This window comes from Atractosteus spatula, chromosome 26, assembly GCF_055471065.1.
Source record: "Atractosteus spatula isolate fAtrSpa1 chromosome 26, fAtrSpa1.hap1, whole genome shotgun sequence".
Classification (NCBI taxonomy): domain Eukaryota; kingdom Metazoa; phylum Chordata; class Actinopteri; order Semionotiformes; family Lepisosteidae; genus Atractosteus; species Atractosteus spatula.
The window spans coordinates 4,397,943-4,417,395 of record NC_142731.1 but is presented as its reverse complement, the minus strand read 5'-3'; the positions used below and the strand labels follow the sequence as shown (position 1 = coordinate 4,417,395).

The window sequence follows — 19,453 nt, the reverse complement described above, 5'->3', positions numbered from 1 at the left end:
TCAAACAAGTGGATGATTTGTTGAATGATTCTCAGTGATCCTCTTAGGACAAGCCTATCTACTGCAGTGCTCGTTAAGAGAACATTTCCAATGATTTTGGTTTCCCCAGCAGTTGGTGTTGCAGCTACAGAATGGCATTCTTGTGGTATTTTTCATAAAAGGACTTCCTTTGAAATGCATATCTGTATATATTCTCTTTTGTATATATTTGTATATCTTCCCTTAAAGCAGCAAACGAGAAAAAATGCATTAAATATTTATTGGGAGAAATACAGCAGAGCAGTCACTATACACAAGATGACAGCACACCTAATGCCCCACAAGTCCCCTCCAGGGGCTTGGAACAGGTCTCACACAGTCGGCAAGGCAGGGACATTATTTTAAATACTTCTTTTTCATCATCTTAAAAAAATATACACACTTTGAAGCTTGCGCCGGTTGACTCATGTAAATGGTTTGGCACATTTAAAAAATAACGGGCGTGGTTTGACGATGGCGTTCTCTGTCCTAGTCAAGAGCAGCCCATTGTGAAGGTCAGGAGGACAGGAGCAATGGCAGTGCTGTAAGCTCCAGCCTTCTTACGATGGTCTCTCCCCTTCATAGAGGCTGTTATCTGTCATCTAGTATACCTTCTCCTAGTGTTTGTCATGCTTGAAATTTAAGTGCAAACGCTGCTGGGTTTTTTTTTCATATTTTCGCAGTGCGACATTGGTAAAACCGTCTTCACTCCAGGTCCAGTATGACGGAGTGTGAAACTGACACTCTGAAACAGTGGCTGTGCACTGACAGGAATCATAACAGACGTGCTGACCTGCGGTCATAATTGCTAGTTTGATTTTAATTTTAAATTGTTGGGGTTTTTGGCATAGGGGTCCTGCCTTCAGTTATGATCAGATTATCTTGTTGGCTTTGAGCCTTTCATGCCAGGAGTTCGTAGTTCCTGTTCTCCACGTCTGCCCTGTCCGTAGTCTTTCATTTCACCTGGGACCAACTTTTCATTTACAAAAAAAAACTGGAGTCTACAGATAGTTTTGATTCCGTACCCACCTAGTTTGCGGTCGCTGACGCTCTGTGAATCGATTCCTTGTCTGGGGAGTGCTGTACGTTGTGCGGAGAAAGAGGACCTCCAACACGCCCACCTTGTGCAGTCCCCAGCTGGCAAGCCTGCGGGCTCCGCAGCGCCTTACAGGAAAGCCAGCTCTGACTGGGGGAGCAGCAGTCTTGCGCTAACACCACTGCGAGCCGGCAGGTGCCTATCGGGTCCCAGGAGTCACTGTCGTGCTGAGTCGGACAGAAGATCCCTGATGGACCCAAGTCCGCTCAGCTCAGGCAGGACTCACCCAGTTGTGTCCACTGCAGTGGGGGACATCCCTGTCGTAGCCGTGTACTGCACGGTGCCAGTTTTGTTAGGTTTTCAGCTATTAATGAGTTAATCAGGAGTAGGATGTTGGCTAATTTGTGTCCCTTCGTGATTTGAAGAGCTCACCTGGGATTTAAGAACAATTGGGCATTTGCCTGCAGGTGAAATCCTCCGCATGCTCCAGGCATGAAGCCGGTCACTGCTGTGTGTTAGATATAACTGCACGTCTTCAGATTTGTGCCGATGGAGCAGGAGTGGAGCTTCTCCCTGCTCTGCAGTCTCTTTGCTGTAAAGCTCTGGCAGGGACTTGGGGGGGGGGGGGGGAGGTATAAGGGGGGAGGGCAGGTCAGGGGTTGTTTTAAGGGGTGTTGGGTTGCTCCCCCTCAGTCAGGGTCTTGAAGTGCATGGACAAGGCCTCCTCCTCTGGGTGGCGGGGGCGTCTGAACTCCTCCCGCGTCACGATGTAGCCCACCAGCACCCCGAACATCACCAGCAGCAAGCCCAGCACGTTGGCCAGGACCCCCTCAGGGGGGAACTTTGAGTACGTGGACCTGCGTGAGGAGAGGATCACAGATTGACACCCCAGTCTCAGAGCTGGGAGACATCAGCTCGTGCAAGTTCACAGAACTGCTTCATTCTTCAATGCAACACTCATGGGTTTGTTGGTATTTTCTTGGAAATTATTCAAGAACGACTGGGAACCTGAGATTAACCCTCTGCTCCATGGGAGGGAAGCTGCTGTTCAGTGTGTTTAGGGCAGGGGGCAGCCTTGATCTTTCCAGGTCATGTCCTCTCCAATATATGACTTGATTCATTGTTAGTTACTGAAGAATGCGTTAAACACCATTTCAATAGATGAATGACAAGTAGGAATTCATATAATTCCAGTGTTTGCTGTATTAATTACTATTTATTTTGCATTCATTTTCTAACTGCTTCTTCCTCTTCTGGGTCACAGGGGAGCCAGAGCCTATCCTGGCAAGCAACAGGCAGGGTACACCCTGGCCAGGTCACCAGTCCAGTGCAGAGCCCACACAGACACACACAAGCCACTGCTTCCAGAAGCCCATGAACCTACTGGCATGTGTTTGGACTGTGGGAGAAGCCAGAGAACCCAGAATCATATTTCTCTTATTTTTTAAAAGTGCAGCAACAACATCACAGCAGTGCAGGGACAGTCAGCTTTGGAGCTTCCATCCCATTGCAACTCTGCTCCGTCTAAGCACCCTCTAGCACCTGGGCTGATTAACCAATCAAGGTGCGGTTTAGTAACGAACTGATTAGAAGGCTAAACCTCCCCTAATGTCATGGAATGACAGTGCTGAGGCTGAGCACCCCTACAGCACAGCTGGCAGAGCCCCGGCAGGTGGTCACGTCAGCAGGGGACCTACATGATGCTGAAGAGGAGCTTCTCCTTGATGCCCAGCAGGCAGTTGGCGATGGAGAAGGCGAACAGTGTCAGGCCGAAGAAGAGGTGCAGAGGCAAGTACCACTTGCGCAGCGTTGACGTGGCTCCAGGGAACAGGAAGACAGTCAGGCCCATTACCCACTGCATGGAAAGCACACACACACACAGTCACTGCAGGTAATGTACGTCAATGCCCTGGGCACTATGTTAACTATGCCATTCCCACATAAGAACACAACACGATATAACGGCAAACATTCTCATCAGTCTTTTGTGACAATGTTTTTAAGAGTCCCTACAGACATTTTATACTCTACTCTTTTTCTAAAAGCCCTGAACATATTGGTATGAGGCAGCCATTCTCTGTAAAAGAGGGATCATTCCCCTTATTAATTAAGCAGGCTGTCAGGGCAGTTCTCTGCCTAGTCTCAATTCTCAATTTGAAAGGATCCAGTTTAGTGTGTTTTTCTGTGTGTCTCTTAGCAGTGTTCGATGCTTGCGAACTTTTTTGTGGAGGAAGATGTGTAGAGTAGAATACAGAAAGGACGTGAATCGGAGAAGGGGTGTTTGTGTGCGGCCCACCTGAATACAGAAGAGGACGCAGTTCAGCATGCCGCACCAGCTGTGGAGGGAGTACATGTCGGTGAACCTGTTCTTGGCGTGGTAGTCAAACACCGCTACAAGCCCTGAACAAACACCCAGGATTTAGAATTAGAGCCATCCGTCCGTTATCAGAAAGGTAATACAGCACTCCAGATGAGCCTCTCCCACACCCAGGGGCTCAGAGATGAGAAGGACTGCATGCGATAGCATTGAGATGGGTTATCGGGGTCACTCCTGGGACTGCCTCTGTCTGATAAGCCTGCAGATATATCACCCTGTAGCTCCCAGCTGGCAGCCCAATGGAGCTCAGCAGGTGTGAGCCTGGCCAGTACCTGGAGGGGAGTCCTCTTGGGAAAGCACAGGTTGCGGCTGAAAGAGGTGTTAGTGGGGCCAGTAGGGGGCGCTGCAGTCTGTGTGGGTCCTTATGTCTCAGTACAGTGATGGGACACTGTACTGTAAAAAGGTGCTGTCCTTCAGATGAGATGTAAAACCAAGGTCCTGACTACCCTTCTCGAGAAGAGTAGAGGTGTTACCCTGGTGTCCTGGCCAAATGGCGTTTACCAAGCATGGCCTCCTAATAATCCCCATCTCTCTGCTCATCACTCTGCTCTCCTCCCCACTGAGAGCTGGTGTGTGGAGAGTGTACTGGTGCACTATGGCTGTCATTGCATCATTCTGGTGGGAGGTACACACTGGTGGTGGTGGAGGGGAGTCCCCATTACCTGTAAATGGCTTTGAGTGGAGTGTCCAGGAAAATGCTATATAGGTTAGTGTAAGAAATTATTAATTATGATTACAGCTACCTAATCGCATGACATCACGGTCTGCTAAGTGTGAGCTTCTTTATCGTTCCTGAAGAGGAAGAGTAACGCCCCCGTGCCACACAGCAGCTGCCCACTCACCGACGATGGTGATGATGAGGGAGAAGAGGTGGATGACACCATGCAGGATCTTGGTGACGCGTTTAGTCTCATTCCGAAACACTCGGAACACCAGGAGCGCTGCCCGTGAGAGAGAGAGAGAGAGAGATAGTGTTAGAAGAGGAGAGGAAGGGAGACCATGCTTCTTTTTAAGTGAGTGACACTGTCCATCCACTTTCTTATCGCGTCTTCGATTCAGGGCCGCAGGTCCACTTCAGCCTATCCCAGCAAGCAATGGGAGCAAGGCAGGATACACCTTGGATGGGACGCCAGTTTATCACAGGGCGCGTATGCTGTAGGCACACACTCGCCAAGAAACAGTTTTCCCAGCAGCCAATTAAACTAGCATTCCTAGTTTAACAAGCATTTAACATGTCTTGGGACTGTGGGAGGAAACTGGAGCACTGAGGCCACAGGGAGAACAATACAAACTCCACACAGACAGCAGCCCAGGTCCACAACTGAACCCAGGGCCCCAGCTCTGCGAGGCAGCAATGTTAACCACTGTGCCACTCAGAAAAGCACCAGTCGAGGTTAATTCCGCTCTCAAGTGCAGACAAGATAATAATTTGAAATAAGGTGCCCAGTGATTCGGGTGGAGCCAATACCCTGGCATCCTTTAGGCTTCAGGGAATGGCTGAGCAAGATTCTTAGATTACTTTTCAATCTGCAAGCAAATATGCCAGTTGCACCGAGTAACATCTTCTGGTTTCTCATGTTTTTAAATGCAAGATACACGGTTTCAGCTTGAAAAAAGAACTCTGGTTTCAGTTCTCAACACCCTCTCCTCTTAGTCACCTTTCTGGGCTTGAAATAGACTTGGAGTCAACATCTTTAATGTGGTTTGTCTCCCTCGGAGACCAGAGCTGTCAGGCGTCAGCCTTGCTGGCTGGCCGGTGAGGTACAGTACAGTAGCAGGCGATGAGGCCTCAGGAGCTCCATTAAGATAATGACCGGGCCAGACTGCACCCTGTGCGTGTAATCTTTCCTGGCCCCCTGAGGCCATCGCTGTGAAGTGTTCTGAGTGAGAAAATGAAACGGCTAACTTACTAATGATCCCGTGGCCTTTAATAGTTCACCTCCTAACTGAATTCACAGTGAGGGTTTGAGAGCCTGGGGCCAACTGCTGATTCAATTTACTTAGTAAAGAGGCCTGGCTGTGTTTTTTCTTTGTCCTTTATGTTAGAAAAACAGGCAAAATTCGAAGAAACAGATGTGATTTAAATAACATTAAGCATTTAGTTTATCTAAAAACCACAACCTGAGGGTGGAAGAGAGAGCTCGGTGAAAACGGCAAAATGTCATCATCTTGTTTTGTTCATCATTGATAGATTTTAATTCAAAACAAGCTCGAGCTGGCATATAAAGCAGCAGGTGAATTTGTCATTTTTCAAAGTCATGTATTATGGAATGATTTTCATTTTCTCCTTAGAGAAATGACATTTTCAAGGAGCAAGGCAGTGATGAGCACTGCCTGGCGACTCTCCCTCTCCTCCATGAGAACAGCCAAGGCTCAGCACTTGGGCAGAATGTCACCCTGTTCCATTTCGGCACCAGCAGACTCTCATTGCTGTTTTTATGGCTTGTTTGCTTTTCCGGAAGGCCTCCCTGGAGACCCGAGTCGAGCCATGAAGGGAGAGAAAAATGGACAGTTTATTATTGTGTTATTAGATGGTCCGCAATAGGAAAATTCAGACCCATTTCTAAGCACAAGATCAGTCATTTTCTCAGTTGGATGAGAGTTATTCAGCCCAGACCCTGGGGTCCGGCCTGAATTCCAGTCTGCCCTCCCTCTGAACGAGGATCTGGATATTGAGCCAGTAGATCAGCTCTTGTCACAAGTCTGAGAGCGCAGGAGACAATCGGCCTCCTGCCTTTGGAAAACCTTTGTGCTATTTGGGAATGAAAATCATTGATCTTCCCACGAAAACCCCTAGTCGATTCCTGGCATCAGCCACAGAGGCACCTCTCTTGTCAGTGGGCAGGTGTCCTGCTCACTTCCTTGTGGTTGACCAGTCCGACCTGTCCTGGATGTTTTTAAGATGCGAGAGGAATTTGTCGGGGAGAAACGAACCCCTGTGCAGTCCCTCTGCAGAGCAGCACCAAAGCCAGTAAGACTCCGAGGCAGCAGTGTAGTGAATCATTTACACTCTACAGCCACACCTGCTCTTTCACATGTTTAGTTTAATCTCATCCTAAAGGCATGAGGACACTGCTTTCCATTGCCATGGCCTCCTCATGCTGACCCTTGAGAAATATCAGTGCTGCTCCAGCGATGTGACGCCATGACTCGTGACTGAATACTCGTCTCAATTAATTCGTTCGGAGAGCAGTACGTTCAAATCACGATGATCATTTCACAGGAAGAATAATGCTATGGGGAAAAAGGGTAAGTGTAATTAACTGCCAATATTTTAACTCGACTTCCAGAAATATCCAGTCTTCGTCTTTCATGGGGCGTGCAGGACAGGGAGACTGTATCGTACCGTGCTTGGTCAGCGCAGGGGGACCCGGGTATCAGCCTGTCAGACCTGATCTGTGTGTCTTTGGGAGGTGAGAGGAAGGAGAGTGCCTGGTAATAAACAGGATGACCCCCATGGGAACATGCAGACTCCATACACAAGGATCGATAAGGCTAGAACTGAAACCAGGATTCTTGGGGCAGCAAAATTAATCTCTCCGTCACTGTGCTGTTCAAAGCTAAGTAAGTGATGTCTCTTCTGTCATTTCCATACTTCGCTTGCTGGATACTGAAAGTTCTGATAGTTGCTGTCAGAAACAAATGGGATTCTGTATTAAAGCTTTGGAAATGGAACCCAGGCAGTGGGAAATGTGTCTTGCACTGACCGTCTCCGTACAGGAACACCAGTCCGATGACCATGCACAACGGGTGGATGTTGAACTCTCTGGCGGTGCCGTCCCAGGCGTAGCCCCCCTGGTAGTGACCCATCCACACCCCCGTGAGGACCACACACGCCAAGCCGAACACCTGGGAGCCCCCCACCAGCCAGGGCAGCTGAGAGGGGCAGGACTGCTCCACCGGACTGTCCGCCATGCTCTGGGAGGGCCGGGTCGCGAGGGCTGGGAAAGGCAGGATGAGCACACAGCACGCAGGAGGGAGCAGCGGAGAAAGAGAGGCAGAGAAGGGGAGAGCGATAGGAAAGGGAGCAGCAGGAGAAGAAGGAACACAAGGAGGTGGACAGACAAAGAGATCTCAGTTAATCAGACACGCAGCAGGTGAGAGAGCGATTGGAACAGATGATTCATTCATTTACAGTGTAGCTCATACCCGAAGGCGCACAGCAGCCATTGATGTTATCAGTTGAAGAAGCCACTGCCGGAACGATCAAAAACACGCACATGCTCTTTTACATGAAAACTTGTCATGTGAAACCTCGTCCAGGCACATGCAAAGTAGCCGGTTATGGAAAGTGAACTGGTTGTGGTAGCTGTCTAGACCCGAAGAGCTGATAAGGAAAATTGTAGCTGCAGATCCCTTGGCTCTGTGGCAGAACTGAAAGAGTAATTAGATCACTTCTAATCACCTTTCCCCAAGACCATTCTGTATTTGCGACTAAAACCTTTAAAACTGTGCAGTGAGAGTTTTAGACGCCAGAGACAAAAAACCAAAAAGTTTATTCTCTAGTTCCAGCCACAGAGTACAAAGGCACAGCCTATTTAAGAGTGCATTAACTACTGCATTGTCTCATTAATGTAATTTCAGGTATCAATGTAAATTTTAATCTTTTATTTGCTAATTTAAACCAATTACATCCTAATATTAAGAAATATCAATATATTCACATATTGTTTTGTTCTCTTTATTAGTGATTCAGATTTACACATTTCAGTAGCTGCATCAAAAATGCTGTGTTGATTGCACAAGACTGAAGAAGGACCCTGGACTGCACCAGCACTCAACAATTGAAATCTTTTGGATGGTACTGTTCTGTGCTACAGTTCTGTTCAGTCCTCCATCACATAAAACTGGGACTCATCCAGTAACTATACTAGCAACTCCAACAGCTTAGAAGGAGTTTTGAGGAGCACATCATGTGTCCAGCCATGCAGGAATTACTGAAGCTCATGTACAGTATGGTCCATCCGTTTCCAGGGCCTGCAGCACTGCATGACACAGCACAGACCCACACAGCCCCCAGGGAGCCCTCTGTCCAGACCACCTGCCAATTAAATCAGGTCAATCAAAGATTGAAAAAAATCAGATTAATTAAAGCCCCATTTTCCTTCCAACATGGGTTAGGAACAAAGATATCCTTGTAAGGGGTGTGCGGGAAGTGTTCCCAGGGCAAAATCCTAAAATCCTATAGCAGGTGGTCTATGTTCCTATACCCCTGTTTAACAGAAGCCTCATTTTGATTGAACCGAAACCTTGGAAACCGATGGAAAATGGAATTGGAACATTTTAGCAGCTTCACCAATCCAGCCACAGTACTGCCTGTCAGTGCTGAGGACTTAAAGGGCAGCTTTTAGGAAGCTGCAGCTCAGAAGCCAGGAGAACAGACATGGCACCTACCTGCTGTTTGTCGTTCCACCTGTTTGCCCAGGGATGTGATTAGGGCCTCGGCTGCGATCAAGGAGCTGCCTGTCTTTATATTCCTGTTCCTATTGGGACTTCGGGATCCTGCTTTGGAAAATAAACGTTCACGTAGCAGCCACAGTCAGAAAGCAAAGCCCGAAGCTCATTCACATTCAAAGAACTGTTCCTGGCTGTCTGTGTAAAAAAAAAAAAGGAACTTGAATTTTCCCCGTGCCAGCCGGCAGCACCTGCTCACAGTAACTCTTTTACTGCTACAGCACACTGTTGAATGTTGACAGGAGCCCGTAGACACTCCCTCCTGGTCAATAGCTCCGACTTGGGCTGGGCTACAGGAGTCTTGCCTTCCCTTTGTGACGCGGTCTGGCTGGCTGATGGAAACAGGCCCGTCCCTCAGCCCTCAGGCTGGTTGCCTTGGAGACCTGGGGAGCTGCTGTTGACAGCTGGTGCAGCCTGTGTCCCCGTCACCGGCGCCTGACAGAGTGCCAGTAGCTACAGTGGGGTGTCAGGAAGGTCTCGTCACAGGCATAAGCTCCAGGCTTCCTCTGATTCATTTTAAAAATGATGGAGGCCCGAATGGTCAGTACTGCTGTGCTGATGAAGGGAATGGCTTTCCTTACGGCTTTTGTGTGCGCATAGAAGGTGATCAGTCCTTAACTCACAACTGATTGCTGGGGAAAGCAGTGACTATTTAGTACATATATTAAACTATTAGCAAAATTATAGGGATAAATAACACTCCCATTGCACAGAACCTTTTGGAAAATGTAACAAAATATACTAATGAGATAGAGAGCAGATATAATAATTTCTTACACTTACTGTATGTAGCGCTTTTCTGGACACTCCACTCAAAGTGCTCTACAGGTCATGGGGACTCTGCTCCACCACCACCAGTGTGTACCCCCCACCTGGATGATGAGGGCAGCCAAAGAGCACCAGTACGCTCCCCACACACCAGCTCTCAGTGAGGGGGAGAACAGTCCTTACTGATTTGATGTTGTTTATTAGGGTCATCCTGTAATTTCTATGTCCTTGACGAGCTGCTTGGATCTGTGTTTGACACCAACGTTGATCTGTTCAGGACATGAGGTGTGTGTCCTCCTGGGGAGGGTCTCAGCAACCTGCACCTGTCCCAGAAACAGAGAGCCAATGGTGGGAGGACAGGATGAATAAGACTCCAGTCCCTCTGAGCAGTAAACCCACGAGACACAGAGGGAACCAGCACCAACCGCATAGAAGGTACCCCAGTACAGAATCGAACCCAGGACACAGGAGCTAGGAGCCAGCAGATGTAACTGCCACATTGCAGTGGGTCTTTAATTGAATAACTACTGTACCTGCAACTTCATTGTCCACCTTGTCCTGCACCACCCACTAAAAACCACAAGGTGGAGCAAGAGGAGCTGTTTCTGGTGAGTAAGGTTATCTCTTCAAAACTATCCAGAACTGCGGTTAAATGCTGTTTAATAGTAGTGGAGGCTTTGTCTGGTGTGTTACTTACATTTCAAACACAAAAAGAATTGTAAATTACCACAATTTAACTTGTCTACGAAAACACAAACATGGGTAGTGGTCTTACTGTCACTGTTAATAGTTTTATTTGTTTTGTTTGCAATACAAGTGCTTTAGTTATTTGGGATGCCATAAAAAAGCAAAATGATTCTTACCAGTACTGTAGCCTCATGGCTCTTGGGTCCTGGTTTCAATGTTGGATTAGGACTCCCTCAGGATGGTGTTCGTGTGCTCCTCTAGCTAGATGAATTGTTCTCTTTAAATTATGCCTGTGTGCTTGATTGTGAGTGCGGGTGTCCCATCATGGTTGTAGTCCTGTGCTTCTAAATTCTGGGGCCATGACCGTCATCCGATCTTTCTAATAACTATAAGAGGCATCTACCGTCTTTCGGATGAGACGTTAAGCCGAGGTCCTGACTCTTCTCGGTGGTCATTAAAGATCCCCGGACATTTCTCGAGAAGAGTAGGGAGTTATCCCGGTGTCCGGGCCAGATTCCCCCCCTCGGCCTTTACCGTGGTCTCTAGATTGTCCCCATGTATGATTGACTTGCACTGGCCCTGCGATGGACTGGCGCCCCCTCCAGGGTGTTCCCTGCCTTGCGCTCGTTGGTTGCCGGGTAGGCTCCGGCTTCCCGCCACACCGTGTGGTATAAAGCGGTTTTCTAAATGACATGACACAAAAGACAAATAAATCTGGATCTACTGTATAACCATTGGCAACTAGGAAGAATATGTATATGAGGAAAAAAACTGTGCCATACATTTCAAGTGCTCTGTGCTTCAAACCACCCAAAGAGGTACAGCATGAGCACATGTAGTGCTCATGCTGTACACCTACAGGAGAGGAAGTGACTTGTAGCTGTTCTGAAATAATTCCTGTTAATAATGAAAAATAAAACTAGTCGGTCAAAATGATGACTGTGACAGTGGGCATGATGTTGGAGTGTGACATAAATTACACACTAAGAGATTTTGTGACAAAACAGGTCTTTGAGCGAATAGTTTGCCCGTCATGTGGATCAGGGGCAGTTAGTTCCACAGACATGGTGCTGAACAAGAGAGGGCTCTCTCATCTGCCTTGTGGGGTCTGGCTTGAGTCAGCAGATCTCAGATTAAAAACTGGACTTAAATAAAGTAAATCATTACAATTACCTGGAACTAGGCCATCCAGTTCCTTATAGGAGAGCAGGGCAACCTCGAAGTGCACTGTAAATTTCACTGGGAGGCAGTGCAATTTACTGAGGACAGCAGTTCTGTGCTGACGTTCTATTAGTCAGCACCTGGGCTGCAGAATTCAGGAAATAGGATACTAAAACCTATTAGGTACCATGGGAGATACCCCAGGAAGACCTTACAGTAGTATAATCTGAATTAAATAAAGGCATGTATCAATATTTCAACATCAAATACTGTAGGCAGAGGAAGGTCACGCAGGTGAAAAATGATACCCTTGTGACTTTCTTAACATGCTTCAAATGACAACATTTCATGTTTAAATTTTATCGTGTTGGAGCTAAGGGGTAGGTGCCATGTCTGAGTTATCGGAATTGAATTATCCAGACAAGACAGAAGTTCATCTGTTTTTTAGATCCTAATCAATTTCTAATTGAGAAGTACCTGTACAGCCAACAGGACTCTGGCTCTTGATGACTGGAGATGCCCCGTCCCAGACCTCAGTGTCAGCGCGTTGTTTCGGCTTCTGACTGCCTGAGAGCTGGGAGCTCAATCAAATGTGTATAGGAGCAGCAGGCTAAAATGTTCACCAGCTGCTGCTGGTAAAGAAGGTTAAAGAAGGCTAATGTGTCCATAAGGGATCATTGTACTGTGCTAGGCAGGATCTACCCAAAGCTCAGAGCCAGAGAGCTGAGAGTCAGTACCTTCCAGCTGTCTGAATTAGGTTTTGGAAGGCTCTAATCCTGTGGTGCATAACAGGAACCTTTTCGCGGATTTTCGCCTACTGGAAAGTTGGATTTTTTGGGTTATTGATAAAATGAAATAGTTAAAAGGAACCGGCCAGCATTTTAAGGGCGGAAGGCATCAAGAGGTTCAAACTGGTCATATGAGCGTCATCAGTAGTTCAGTTATGTGACAGGTCTTGGCTCAGGTGTGAAGACCAGAACTGGGAACCGCTGCATAGTGGTTGCTGTCTTGCCCTGTTGGAGCCCTGGGTTCAATTCTGGACCTGGGTTCTAATTGCGTGGAGCTTGTATGTTCTCACTGTGTTCGCACAGGGGAGGGTTAATTGGCTTCTGAGAAAACACACCCTGGTGCGAGAGTGTGTCTGTATCCACAGTAGATGTGCCCTGTGATGGATTGGCGTCCCGTCCAGGGTGTACCCTGCCTTGCGCCCATTGCTTCCCGGCTTCTTCAGCACCCTGAGTTCGATGAAGCGCTTGTGAATGGGCGGAGTGGTGGCTCTGTGGCTAAGGGTCTGCGCCTGTGGCTGGAAGGTTGCCGGTTCAAATCCTGCAGCCGGCAGAGGAATCCTACTCCGTTGGGCCCCTGAACAAGGCCCTTAACCCCAAATGCTTCAGGGGCGCCGTACAATGGCTGACCCTGCGCTCTGACCCCAAGCTTCTCTCCTTGTCTGTGTGTCTCATGGAGAAAAGCTGGGGTATGTGAAAAGACGAATTCCTAATGCAAGAAATTGTATAGGGCTAATAAAGAAACATTATCATTATTTATTGGCTGGACAGACTGAGGTGCTGCAGCAGAGAGGATCTGATGGGTCACTGTTGAGTAGCCCTGATTGCTGGAGCAGATTTTTGCTTCTTCCTGTGGCAGTCTGGCAGCTTTCCTAACTAATTTACCATGAGCAGAATATGGGAATGTTTCTCTCTCCAGACAGAACATCAGGCTGGAACATTCAGGCACCAGATATTATTCCACAGAGGTACTGTAAGTGAGCTGTAGAACGCTGTCCGTCTCTTAATCCCTTCCCCACCCCAACATTCATGCTCTCGGTTTTCGGGTCTTTTCCTAGCCTGCTGGGTTTTATTTTGCTGGTTTGAGGAGCTGGTGTAAGTGAGTTCGTCGGGGTGGCGGAAAATGAGCTACACAGATGAAAATGAAGGAGAACTACCTTGGGAACACAAAACCAGGGAAGGAAGAAATTGTGATTAAATGTGAAAGGCATTCCTTCGATATGAACGAGCTGGGAGTTCCAGAGTCACATACTGTACGTGAATGAAAATCATCTTTTCCACCTCAGTCCCGACCCTTGCTGTAAACATGTACAGTAACTATGCGAGGAACAATTCCCCACAGCTTTTCGTACTAAACTCATTGGAGTGACAAGATAATGGGATTTTAAAATTAATATTGAAGGAATGTCTTTCAATATTCAGGGCTGCAACACATAAGGATCTAAATGCAGCTGATGTAGATCAATAACATTAGAAATCAGTAATTGCAGTCATTCTTAGCCATTTTCTAACTGCTTTATTCAATAGAGGGGGGCGAGGGAGCCGGAGCCTTTCCCAGCAAGCAACAGGCACAAGGCAGGGCGCACCCTGGACAGCATGGCAGTCCATTGCACTAGTTGTACATTTTTACAACAAACTGTAAATGTTTCTTTAAGGTACAGAAGTTTATAACCATAATCGTCTAGAGCACATAAAGTAGCCAGTACAGTTAATTACAGGTAGGGAAGCTGACGTATTTTATAACAGCTGATATGGAGGTCCTGTGTTTGTGTGGGAAAAGTGCTGATTTTAAGCATTTTTTTTATTGCTGCTGATGAGCTCTTTCTGTGCCTCTCCAGACTCCCTGGCCATGCAGGCTCCCCCTCTCGACTGCCACTGCCCTGTCACACCACCCAGTGTGGAGCCCCCAGCTCTTTGAGACTGGGCTCTAATGCATGATGAGAATAAGGGCCAGAGGACGCTGTCTTCTCCTGAGCCCGTCTGTCAGCACCAGTCATCAGCTGGTGCCTGAAGGAGCAGAGTACCTCTCACTGATGACACTGCCAGCCCGCAGGTGTGGGTATTCTGCCAGCTGTGCACCACCACCTGAGGAAGGCCAGGCACAGTCTTCTAGTGACCCGGGCACATGGCTCGACCACTGCCAGTCTGGAGCCCCCTTAGTTTCTTTTAAATACATCATTGGAATCCAACCTGTGTCTAAACCACCACGCTTGGTACTATTCTCAGATAAAGCTTATCTCCGTAATGATGAATAATGAACTTATAATGCTGAGTGTCCTGATCAGTGATTTCAATCACTTCTTTTTACGACTTCAAAACTACATAACACTTTTATTGTGCTCCCCCGTCAGAGAGTAAAGTATATTTCATCCCCTGCTGTGACCTTTTTCCAAGACCAAGCCTGTCTGAGTTTGTGATGCTTTATCTCAGAGTGGTCCAAAGTCCTTCTCATGGACGTCGGTGTGAGGCCCATGCTGAGTGGGGGCAATCCCTTGTTTAAAAGCCTCGATCCTCGTCTGCGGTCGTCCACCTGGGCTGTACCCTGCCTTATGCCCGGAGCTTGCTGGGATAAGCTCTGGCTCCCCTGTGGCGCTGAAATGGATAAAGTGGTTTAGAAAATGGATGGATGGATGATCAGACATCACATACATCTGTGGGACAGAGTTGCTCCCCCATGTTTCTCACTTTTTTTCAGGCAAGGTGACTTCCCCTGGTAACTAAAAAAAAAAATCTGCTTCCCAAGGTTGGGTGGATGCTGAGATAAGATCCTGCTTGTGATGCATAGACTGTACAGTTATAGGGGTTGTATTCGTGTGCAGACATTGCTCTAGTCTAGAGAGTTGTGCAGCTACTGTAGGTTACATTTTGCTCATGCAAAAACGGGGACAGCATAGTTATCCAGGATGTTGCTACTGGGGAAGTGCAAACAAAATTCTCTGGCATCAACCTTTGTGCATCTTTCAGCTTTATAGCTTATATTTAATGTCAAGGATGTCCACGTCCTTGCCAAGCCCAGATATTCGGATGATCACAGATTGGTTAGTGCGTGTGTGCTCAGTGTGCTGAATTGCCAGACCTGTTGTTTTGTTTTTCGCTGGATTTTCACAATGGCTCTGTGCTGCTGTGTTGACAGAGGTGGCAACTTTTTTATTGACTGTGAATTTGACGGGGGAAATCTTGGCATGTGGAAGACATTAAGAGGCACAGCACTGCCCAGCCGAGTTATACTAAAGGAAGACGTAGTACAGGAACTTCTGGTCACCTGAATCTTCACTTTCCAGGGCTCAAAAGATGTGTTGCCTTCCATCTGTCTGTCCTTTCAGACCTAGATTTAGTCTGGTTGTTCTCCCTTTGAACTGCCCCCAGAGCAGCAATAACCTTCTAGTAGAGTTAATGATCAAATCTACATGAAATATTCCAAATACTACTAAATCACACATGCTATAATTTTACTCCTCCAATTTAAATTCCCTAAGACACTCAAATTTGATACCCTAAGACATAGAAAACTGGAAAAAAAGCAGGCCTTCATGAATAGGCAAGCACACTAAAATATAAAAATGGGCCATTTTACTGTTCCACTAAATAGTGTTTGTACCTTACGTACTTATGGCATTTGTACACAACAGAATCAGATGTAGCTGAGAGGGTTTTGGTTATCGTAAAGCACTGGCACTAGGTACAGTACATTAGTTATTGATTGCTTTAGGGCTAATTAAGCTAAACTAGAGACTGAAGAATGCAGAGTCAGCTGTATGTGAAAAAGGAACGTCAGCTCCTGTTATTTAGCTCGGATCTAAACTATGAACGAAGTAGTTTATGCATGTAGGATGTTAGGTAATGAGCTGCAAGCAGCCTTCTGTATGTTTTTCACAGATCTCTGTCAATTCTGATTACGGCTGAGATAGCGTGAAGACTTATAAGAGCTTTGGAAAAAACATCAGTGGAATGTAGAATGAGATGATAACTGTTATCATCTCCTTTTATTGTTTTTTACTGGCCTCGATAGAAGGCTGATTAATTTTAATGCTTAATGCTGTACAGTATACCAACATGTTAGATTATTTCAGCTTATCTGAGTGCTGTCGTTGGTATTTCTAAAACTGCTCTTGCTTATATACACTTCAGCAGGAAGAAAGAAGTTGCATAGAAAAAGGAGGCGAAATGCGTTTTTCCATTCGGCGCACAGGATTGTGCTTCAGCAGCTGAGCATTTTTTACCCTTCCTTTTTGTTTGTGACCGTCTCTGCCAGGCTCTTCAGTGGTGTGTCAGTCAGCCTCAGCTGTCTTCACACGTTCATTCCTTGTCTACCTGCAGTGTGCAGGAACCTTTGCCTCCCACAGTGCTTCCAAAACGCTGTCTGCCATGATCAGAATCGGCTCTAAATGGTTTCCTTTGGCTCGGAAGGTGCTTGACGGCCTTTGATCTTTGTCCCCTCCAGAGCTCCTGCAGCTCCGTGACAAGTTCAATCTCTTTCGCACAGTTTGTGCTGAGCCTGCAGGACTGTTGTGGCCTTTAAACACAATCCCCGAGGGCCTGGTGCTCCCCCGTTTTAAAAAGAGCTCCCCGAGACTCCCAGGCTGGCCATTCCAACGGTAAACGTGAGCAGTGAGCTCACAGTGTCATCAGCCCTCCTTCCTGCCTTGCCTCATCTGCACTCCTCTCCTGCTGGAGTGACGAAGCCTAATGATTCCGGATTGATGGGGCGTGAAAGAGTGAGTTAATTGGCTGTTCCAGTCTCGTGCATGTGTGTGTGTTTTGCTCTGGCTTACATTTTTAGACTAATTTGCTGCCATTTTCTATCTATTCTCGCCCTCTCCCTGTATGCCTTTTACAGTAAAGGGCAGGTGTAATTCTTCGGATCCATATGCAGTATGGCCTCTGCATCAGCAGAGAACTTTCATGAATCAAGGGATTAAACATCAGGCCTTTAGAGATTCCCCCTCACCTTTACTACTGTAGGTTATTGACTTCAAAGTGTTTACCTGCTTTGTGTTATCACCTGTCAACTCGTGGAACACTGCAGGGAAAGTTGAACTTTGACAGTTGGCCATAAATCCTTTTTTCATAACAAGGATTATAAATTAAAACAAAAAATTTGCTCTGAGCCCTGCGATTAAGCCAGAAACTGAAAAAGTATGAGAGTGTGTGCATCCACATGTGTTTGGTTAGGCAATATTACATTTGGGACCAACAGCATGTTACAAAATACTTCGTGTTTTTAAGGCCACACTTATTTTTGAGCTGCATATTCTGAGCTTTTTTAGGATGCTTTTAGGTTGCTTAACTGGATAGATTTCTCTCTAGCACTGTTAAGTGGCAGTGCTCATTTTCAAGCCCATTAAAGAGCAGAATCACATACAGTGTGGGCTGATGGTGGGTCTGTCTGCACTCAGCTCATTGGAACTGTGTTTCTTATCTAGCTAACAGTTTTGATGTGAGTGAATTACTCAGTCAAACAGCAACTCCTGCTCTTCATGTCTTGTCTTGGTCTGATCTTTTACCCTTATGTAGATTTACTTCATTTGTCAGATCTAGATAGCCAGTGCAAACCCTGGCAAACTGGGTAGTTTTTTGGAAAGGACCAACTCTCGTTTACAGTGTAGAGCTGGAAACAGAGAAGAACATTAACTTCTTTCTGAGAAGCACTTGGAGTTTTCATTGAACCTGTCATAGACAGACAGAAGTTAATAAACATGCTACTGTATGTCATGTAAATGATAGTGAATATGAAACATAAGAAACAGATTTTCTTTAGAAATATTACATTATTTTAGACTTAATTACATATGACAATTAGGTTTGTATTATGGCTTGCTACTGTGAGGTTGAAAACTTTCTGCAGATTAGACTATTCCAAACCACCTCGAAGAGTATAATTAAAAGCCTTACCATTTATACACAATGGTTGTATTCAATGATCTAACAATCACTGTATTTTGACTGTGAACCCTTATATACTTCCTATTTTAAGTGTTCTTCCGTGGGAAGCGGAAGGGAATGTCATTAACTTTTTGCTTTAAAATCAAATTCACTTGTCTGTGTTGGCCAGGTGAGTGTTAGTGGGTGGAATCAGGCGAAGTTGATTCCGTGAGAGCCTGAGGTGACAAAATTGGAATATGCAGAAATAAGGTACAGAACTAAGGAACCGACAGCATCTGTGAAAAGTTAGGAGGGTGATGGGGGTTCAGTGGAATCTCATTCTGACTTCTGGCTGCAAATCACCAGAACCCTGCTGGGACCCGATGACTGTGCGTCGAATCTGTCACTGTCTGTGGCGATTGGATTCACCAAGCTATTAAAGTCTCGCCACACTTGAAGGAGTTCCATTACAGCTAGCGGCAGCCTGAAGCCTGTGAATAGAGTTATACAGCGGAGCGCAGGCCCTACAGTGAAGAGGGGAAAAAAGAGCCGAGGGGGAGGAATCTTAGATGTACATACTTATTAGCCTGTCTGAACAAAAGGGTGTTTGAATTATAATGGCCATTATCCTAAAGTAAAAGAGCTGGCTTTAATTTTGAAGTTATATGTTGACTTCTCTCCAGCCCAAACAACATTTTGCGCTACATCCTGGCAGTGATATAGATTTGATGGCAAAGCTTGGCTGCGAGCATTTGACTTATCAAGTTTGACCTGACAATGTCTTTTCATTGTGTTTGAAAACCCACGGCACTTTATTTTTCTTAATAGAGATGAATCGGAAGGAGGGCAGAGGGGATTGTGGGATTGAGTGCAGTAATGCGGACGCTGTCCCGAGCCGCGGTGATGAAGCAGGAGCTAAGTTTCCAGACAAAGCTCTCGTTTTTCTGGTCGACCTGCAGCCCCATCCTCACCTATGGGCATGAGCTCTGGGTAGTGACTGAGAGCAAGAGATGGCAGATACAAGCTGAGGAAATGAGGTTTTCTCTGTCAGGCTGCTGGGCTTTCTCTTCATGACAGGGGGAGTAGCTTGGCAGTCTGGGGGGGACCCTGGAGTAGAGTTACTGCTCCTCCGAATCGAGAGAAGAGAGTTGATGCCTATCCCCCCCCCTCTTCTGCCAAGCTGCCCCCTCTGTTGGTGTACCAGGCTCAGCCCACTGGGAAAAGCCCCCTGCTCTGGGAGCTGGGGCAGGAGGAGCTGGAGGCTGTCGCTGGGGAAGGGCCCTGCCCAGCCAGTTACCATCACGA

The 19,453-nt window shown here is 46.7% G+C and overlaps 1 protein-coding gene across 1 annotated transcript; it reads right to left on the bottom strand.

Annotated features, from left to right (window-relative positions):
* Positions 1-242: 242 nt before the first annotated feature.
* On the bottom strand, positions 243-9,173 carry cyb561 (cytochrome b561). The gene is made up of 6 exons (XM_088906066.1): positions 8,826-9,173; positions 7,139-7,372; positions 4,274-4,372; positions 3,351-3,454; positions 2,752-2,909; positions 243-1,911 (listed from the first exon to the last, which is right to left on the bottom strand). The coding sequence occupies exons 2-6, from the start codon at positions 7,344-7,346 to the stop codon at positions 1,719-1,721; spliced, it is 762 nt and encodes a 253-aa protein (XP_088762192.1). The 5' UTR covers positions 7,347-7,372; positions 8,826-9,173; the 3' UTR covers positions 243-1,718.
* Positions 9,174-19,453: the final 10,280 nt, after the last annotated feature.

Coding starts and splice junctions, on each gene's coding strand:
- cyb561 (XM_088906066.1), bottom strand. CDS start 7,346: ATGGCGGACAGTCCGGTGGAGCAGTCCTGCCCCTCTCAGCTGCCCTGG. Junction 2,910..3,350: donor GCGTCCTCTTCTGTATTCAG/GTGGGCCGCACA, acceptor CTTTCCATGCAG/TGGGTAATGGGCCTGACTGT. Junction 1,912..2,751: donor AAGCTCCTCTTCAGCATCAT/GTAGGTCCCCTG, acceptor CTCCTCACGCAG/GTCCACGTACTCAAAGTTCC.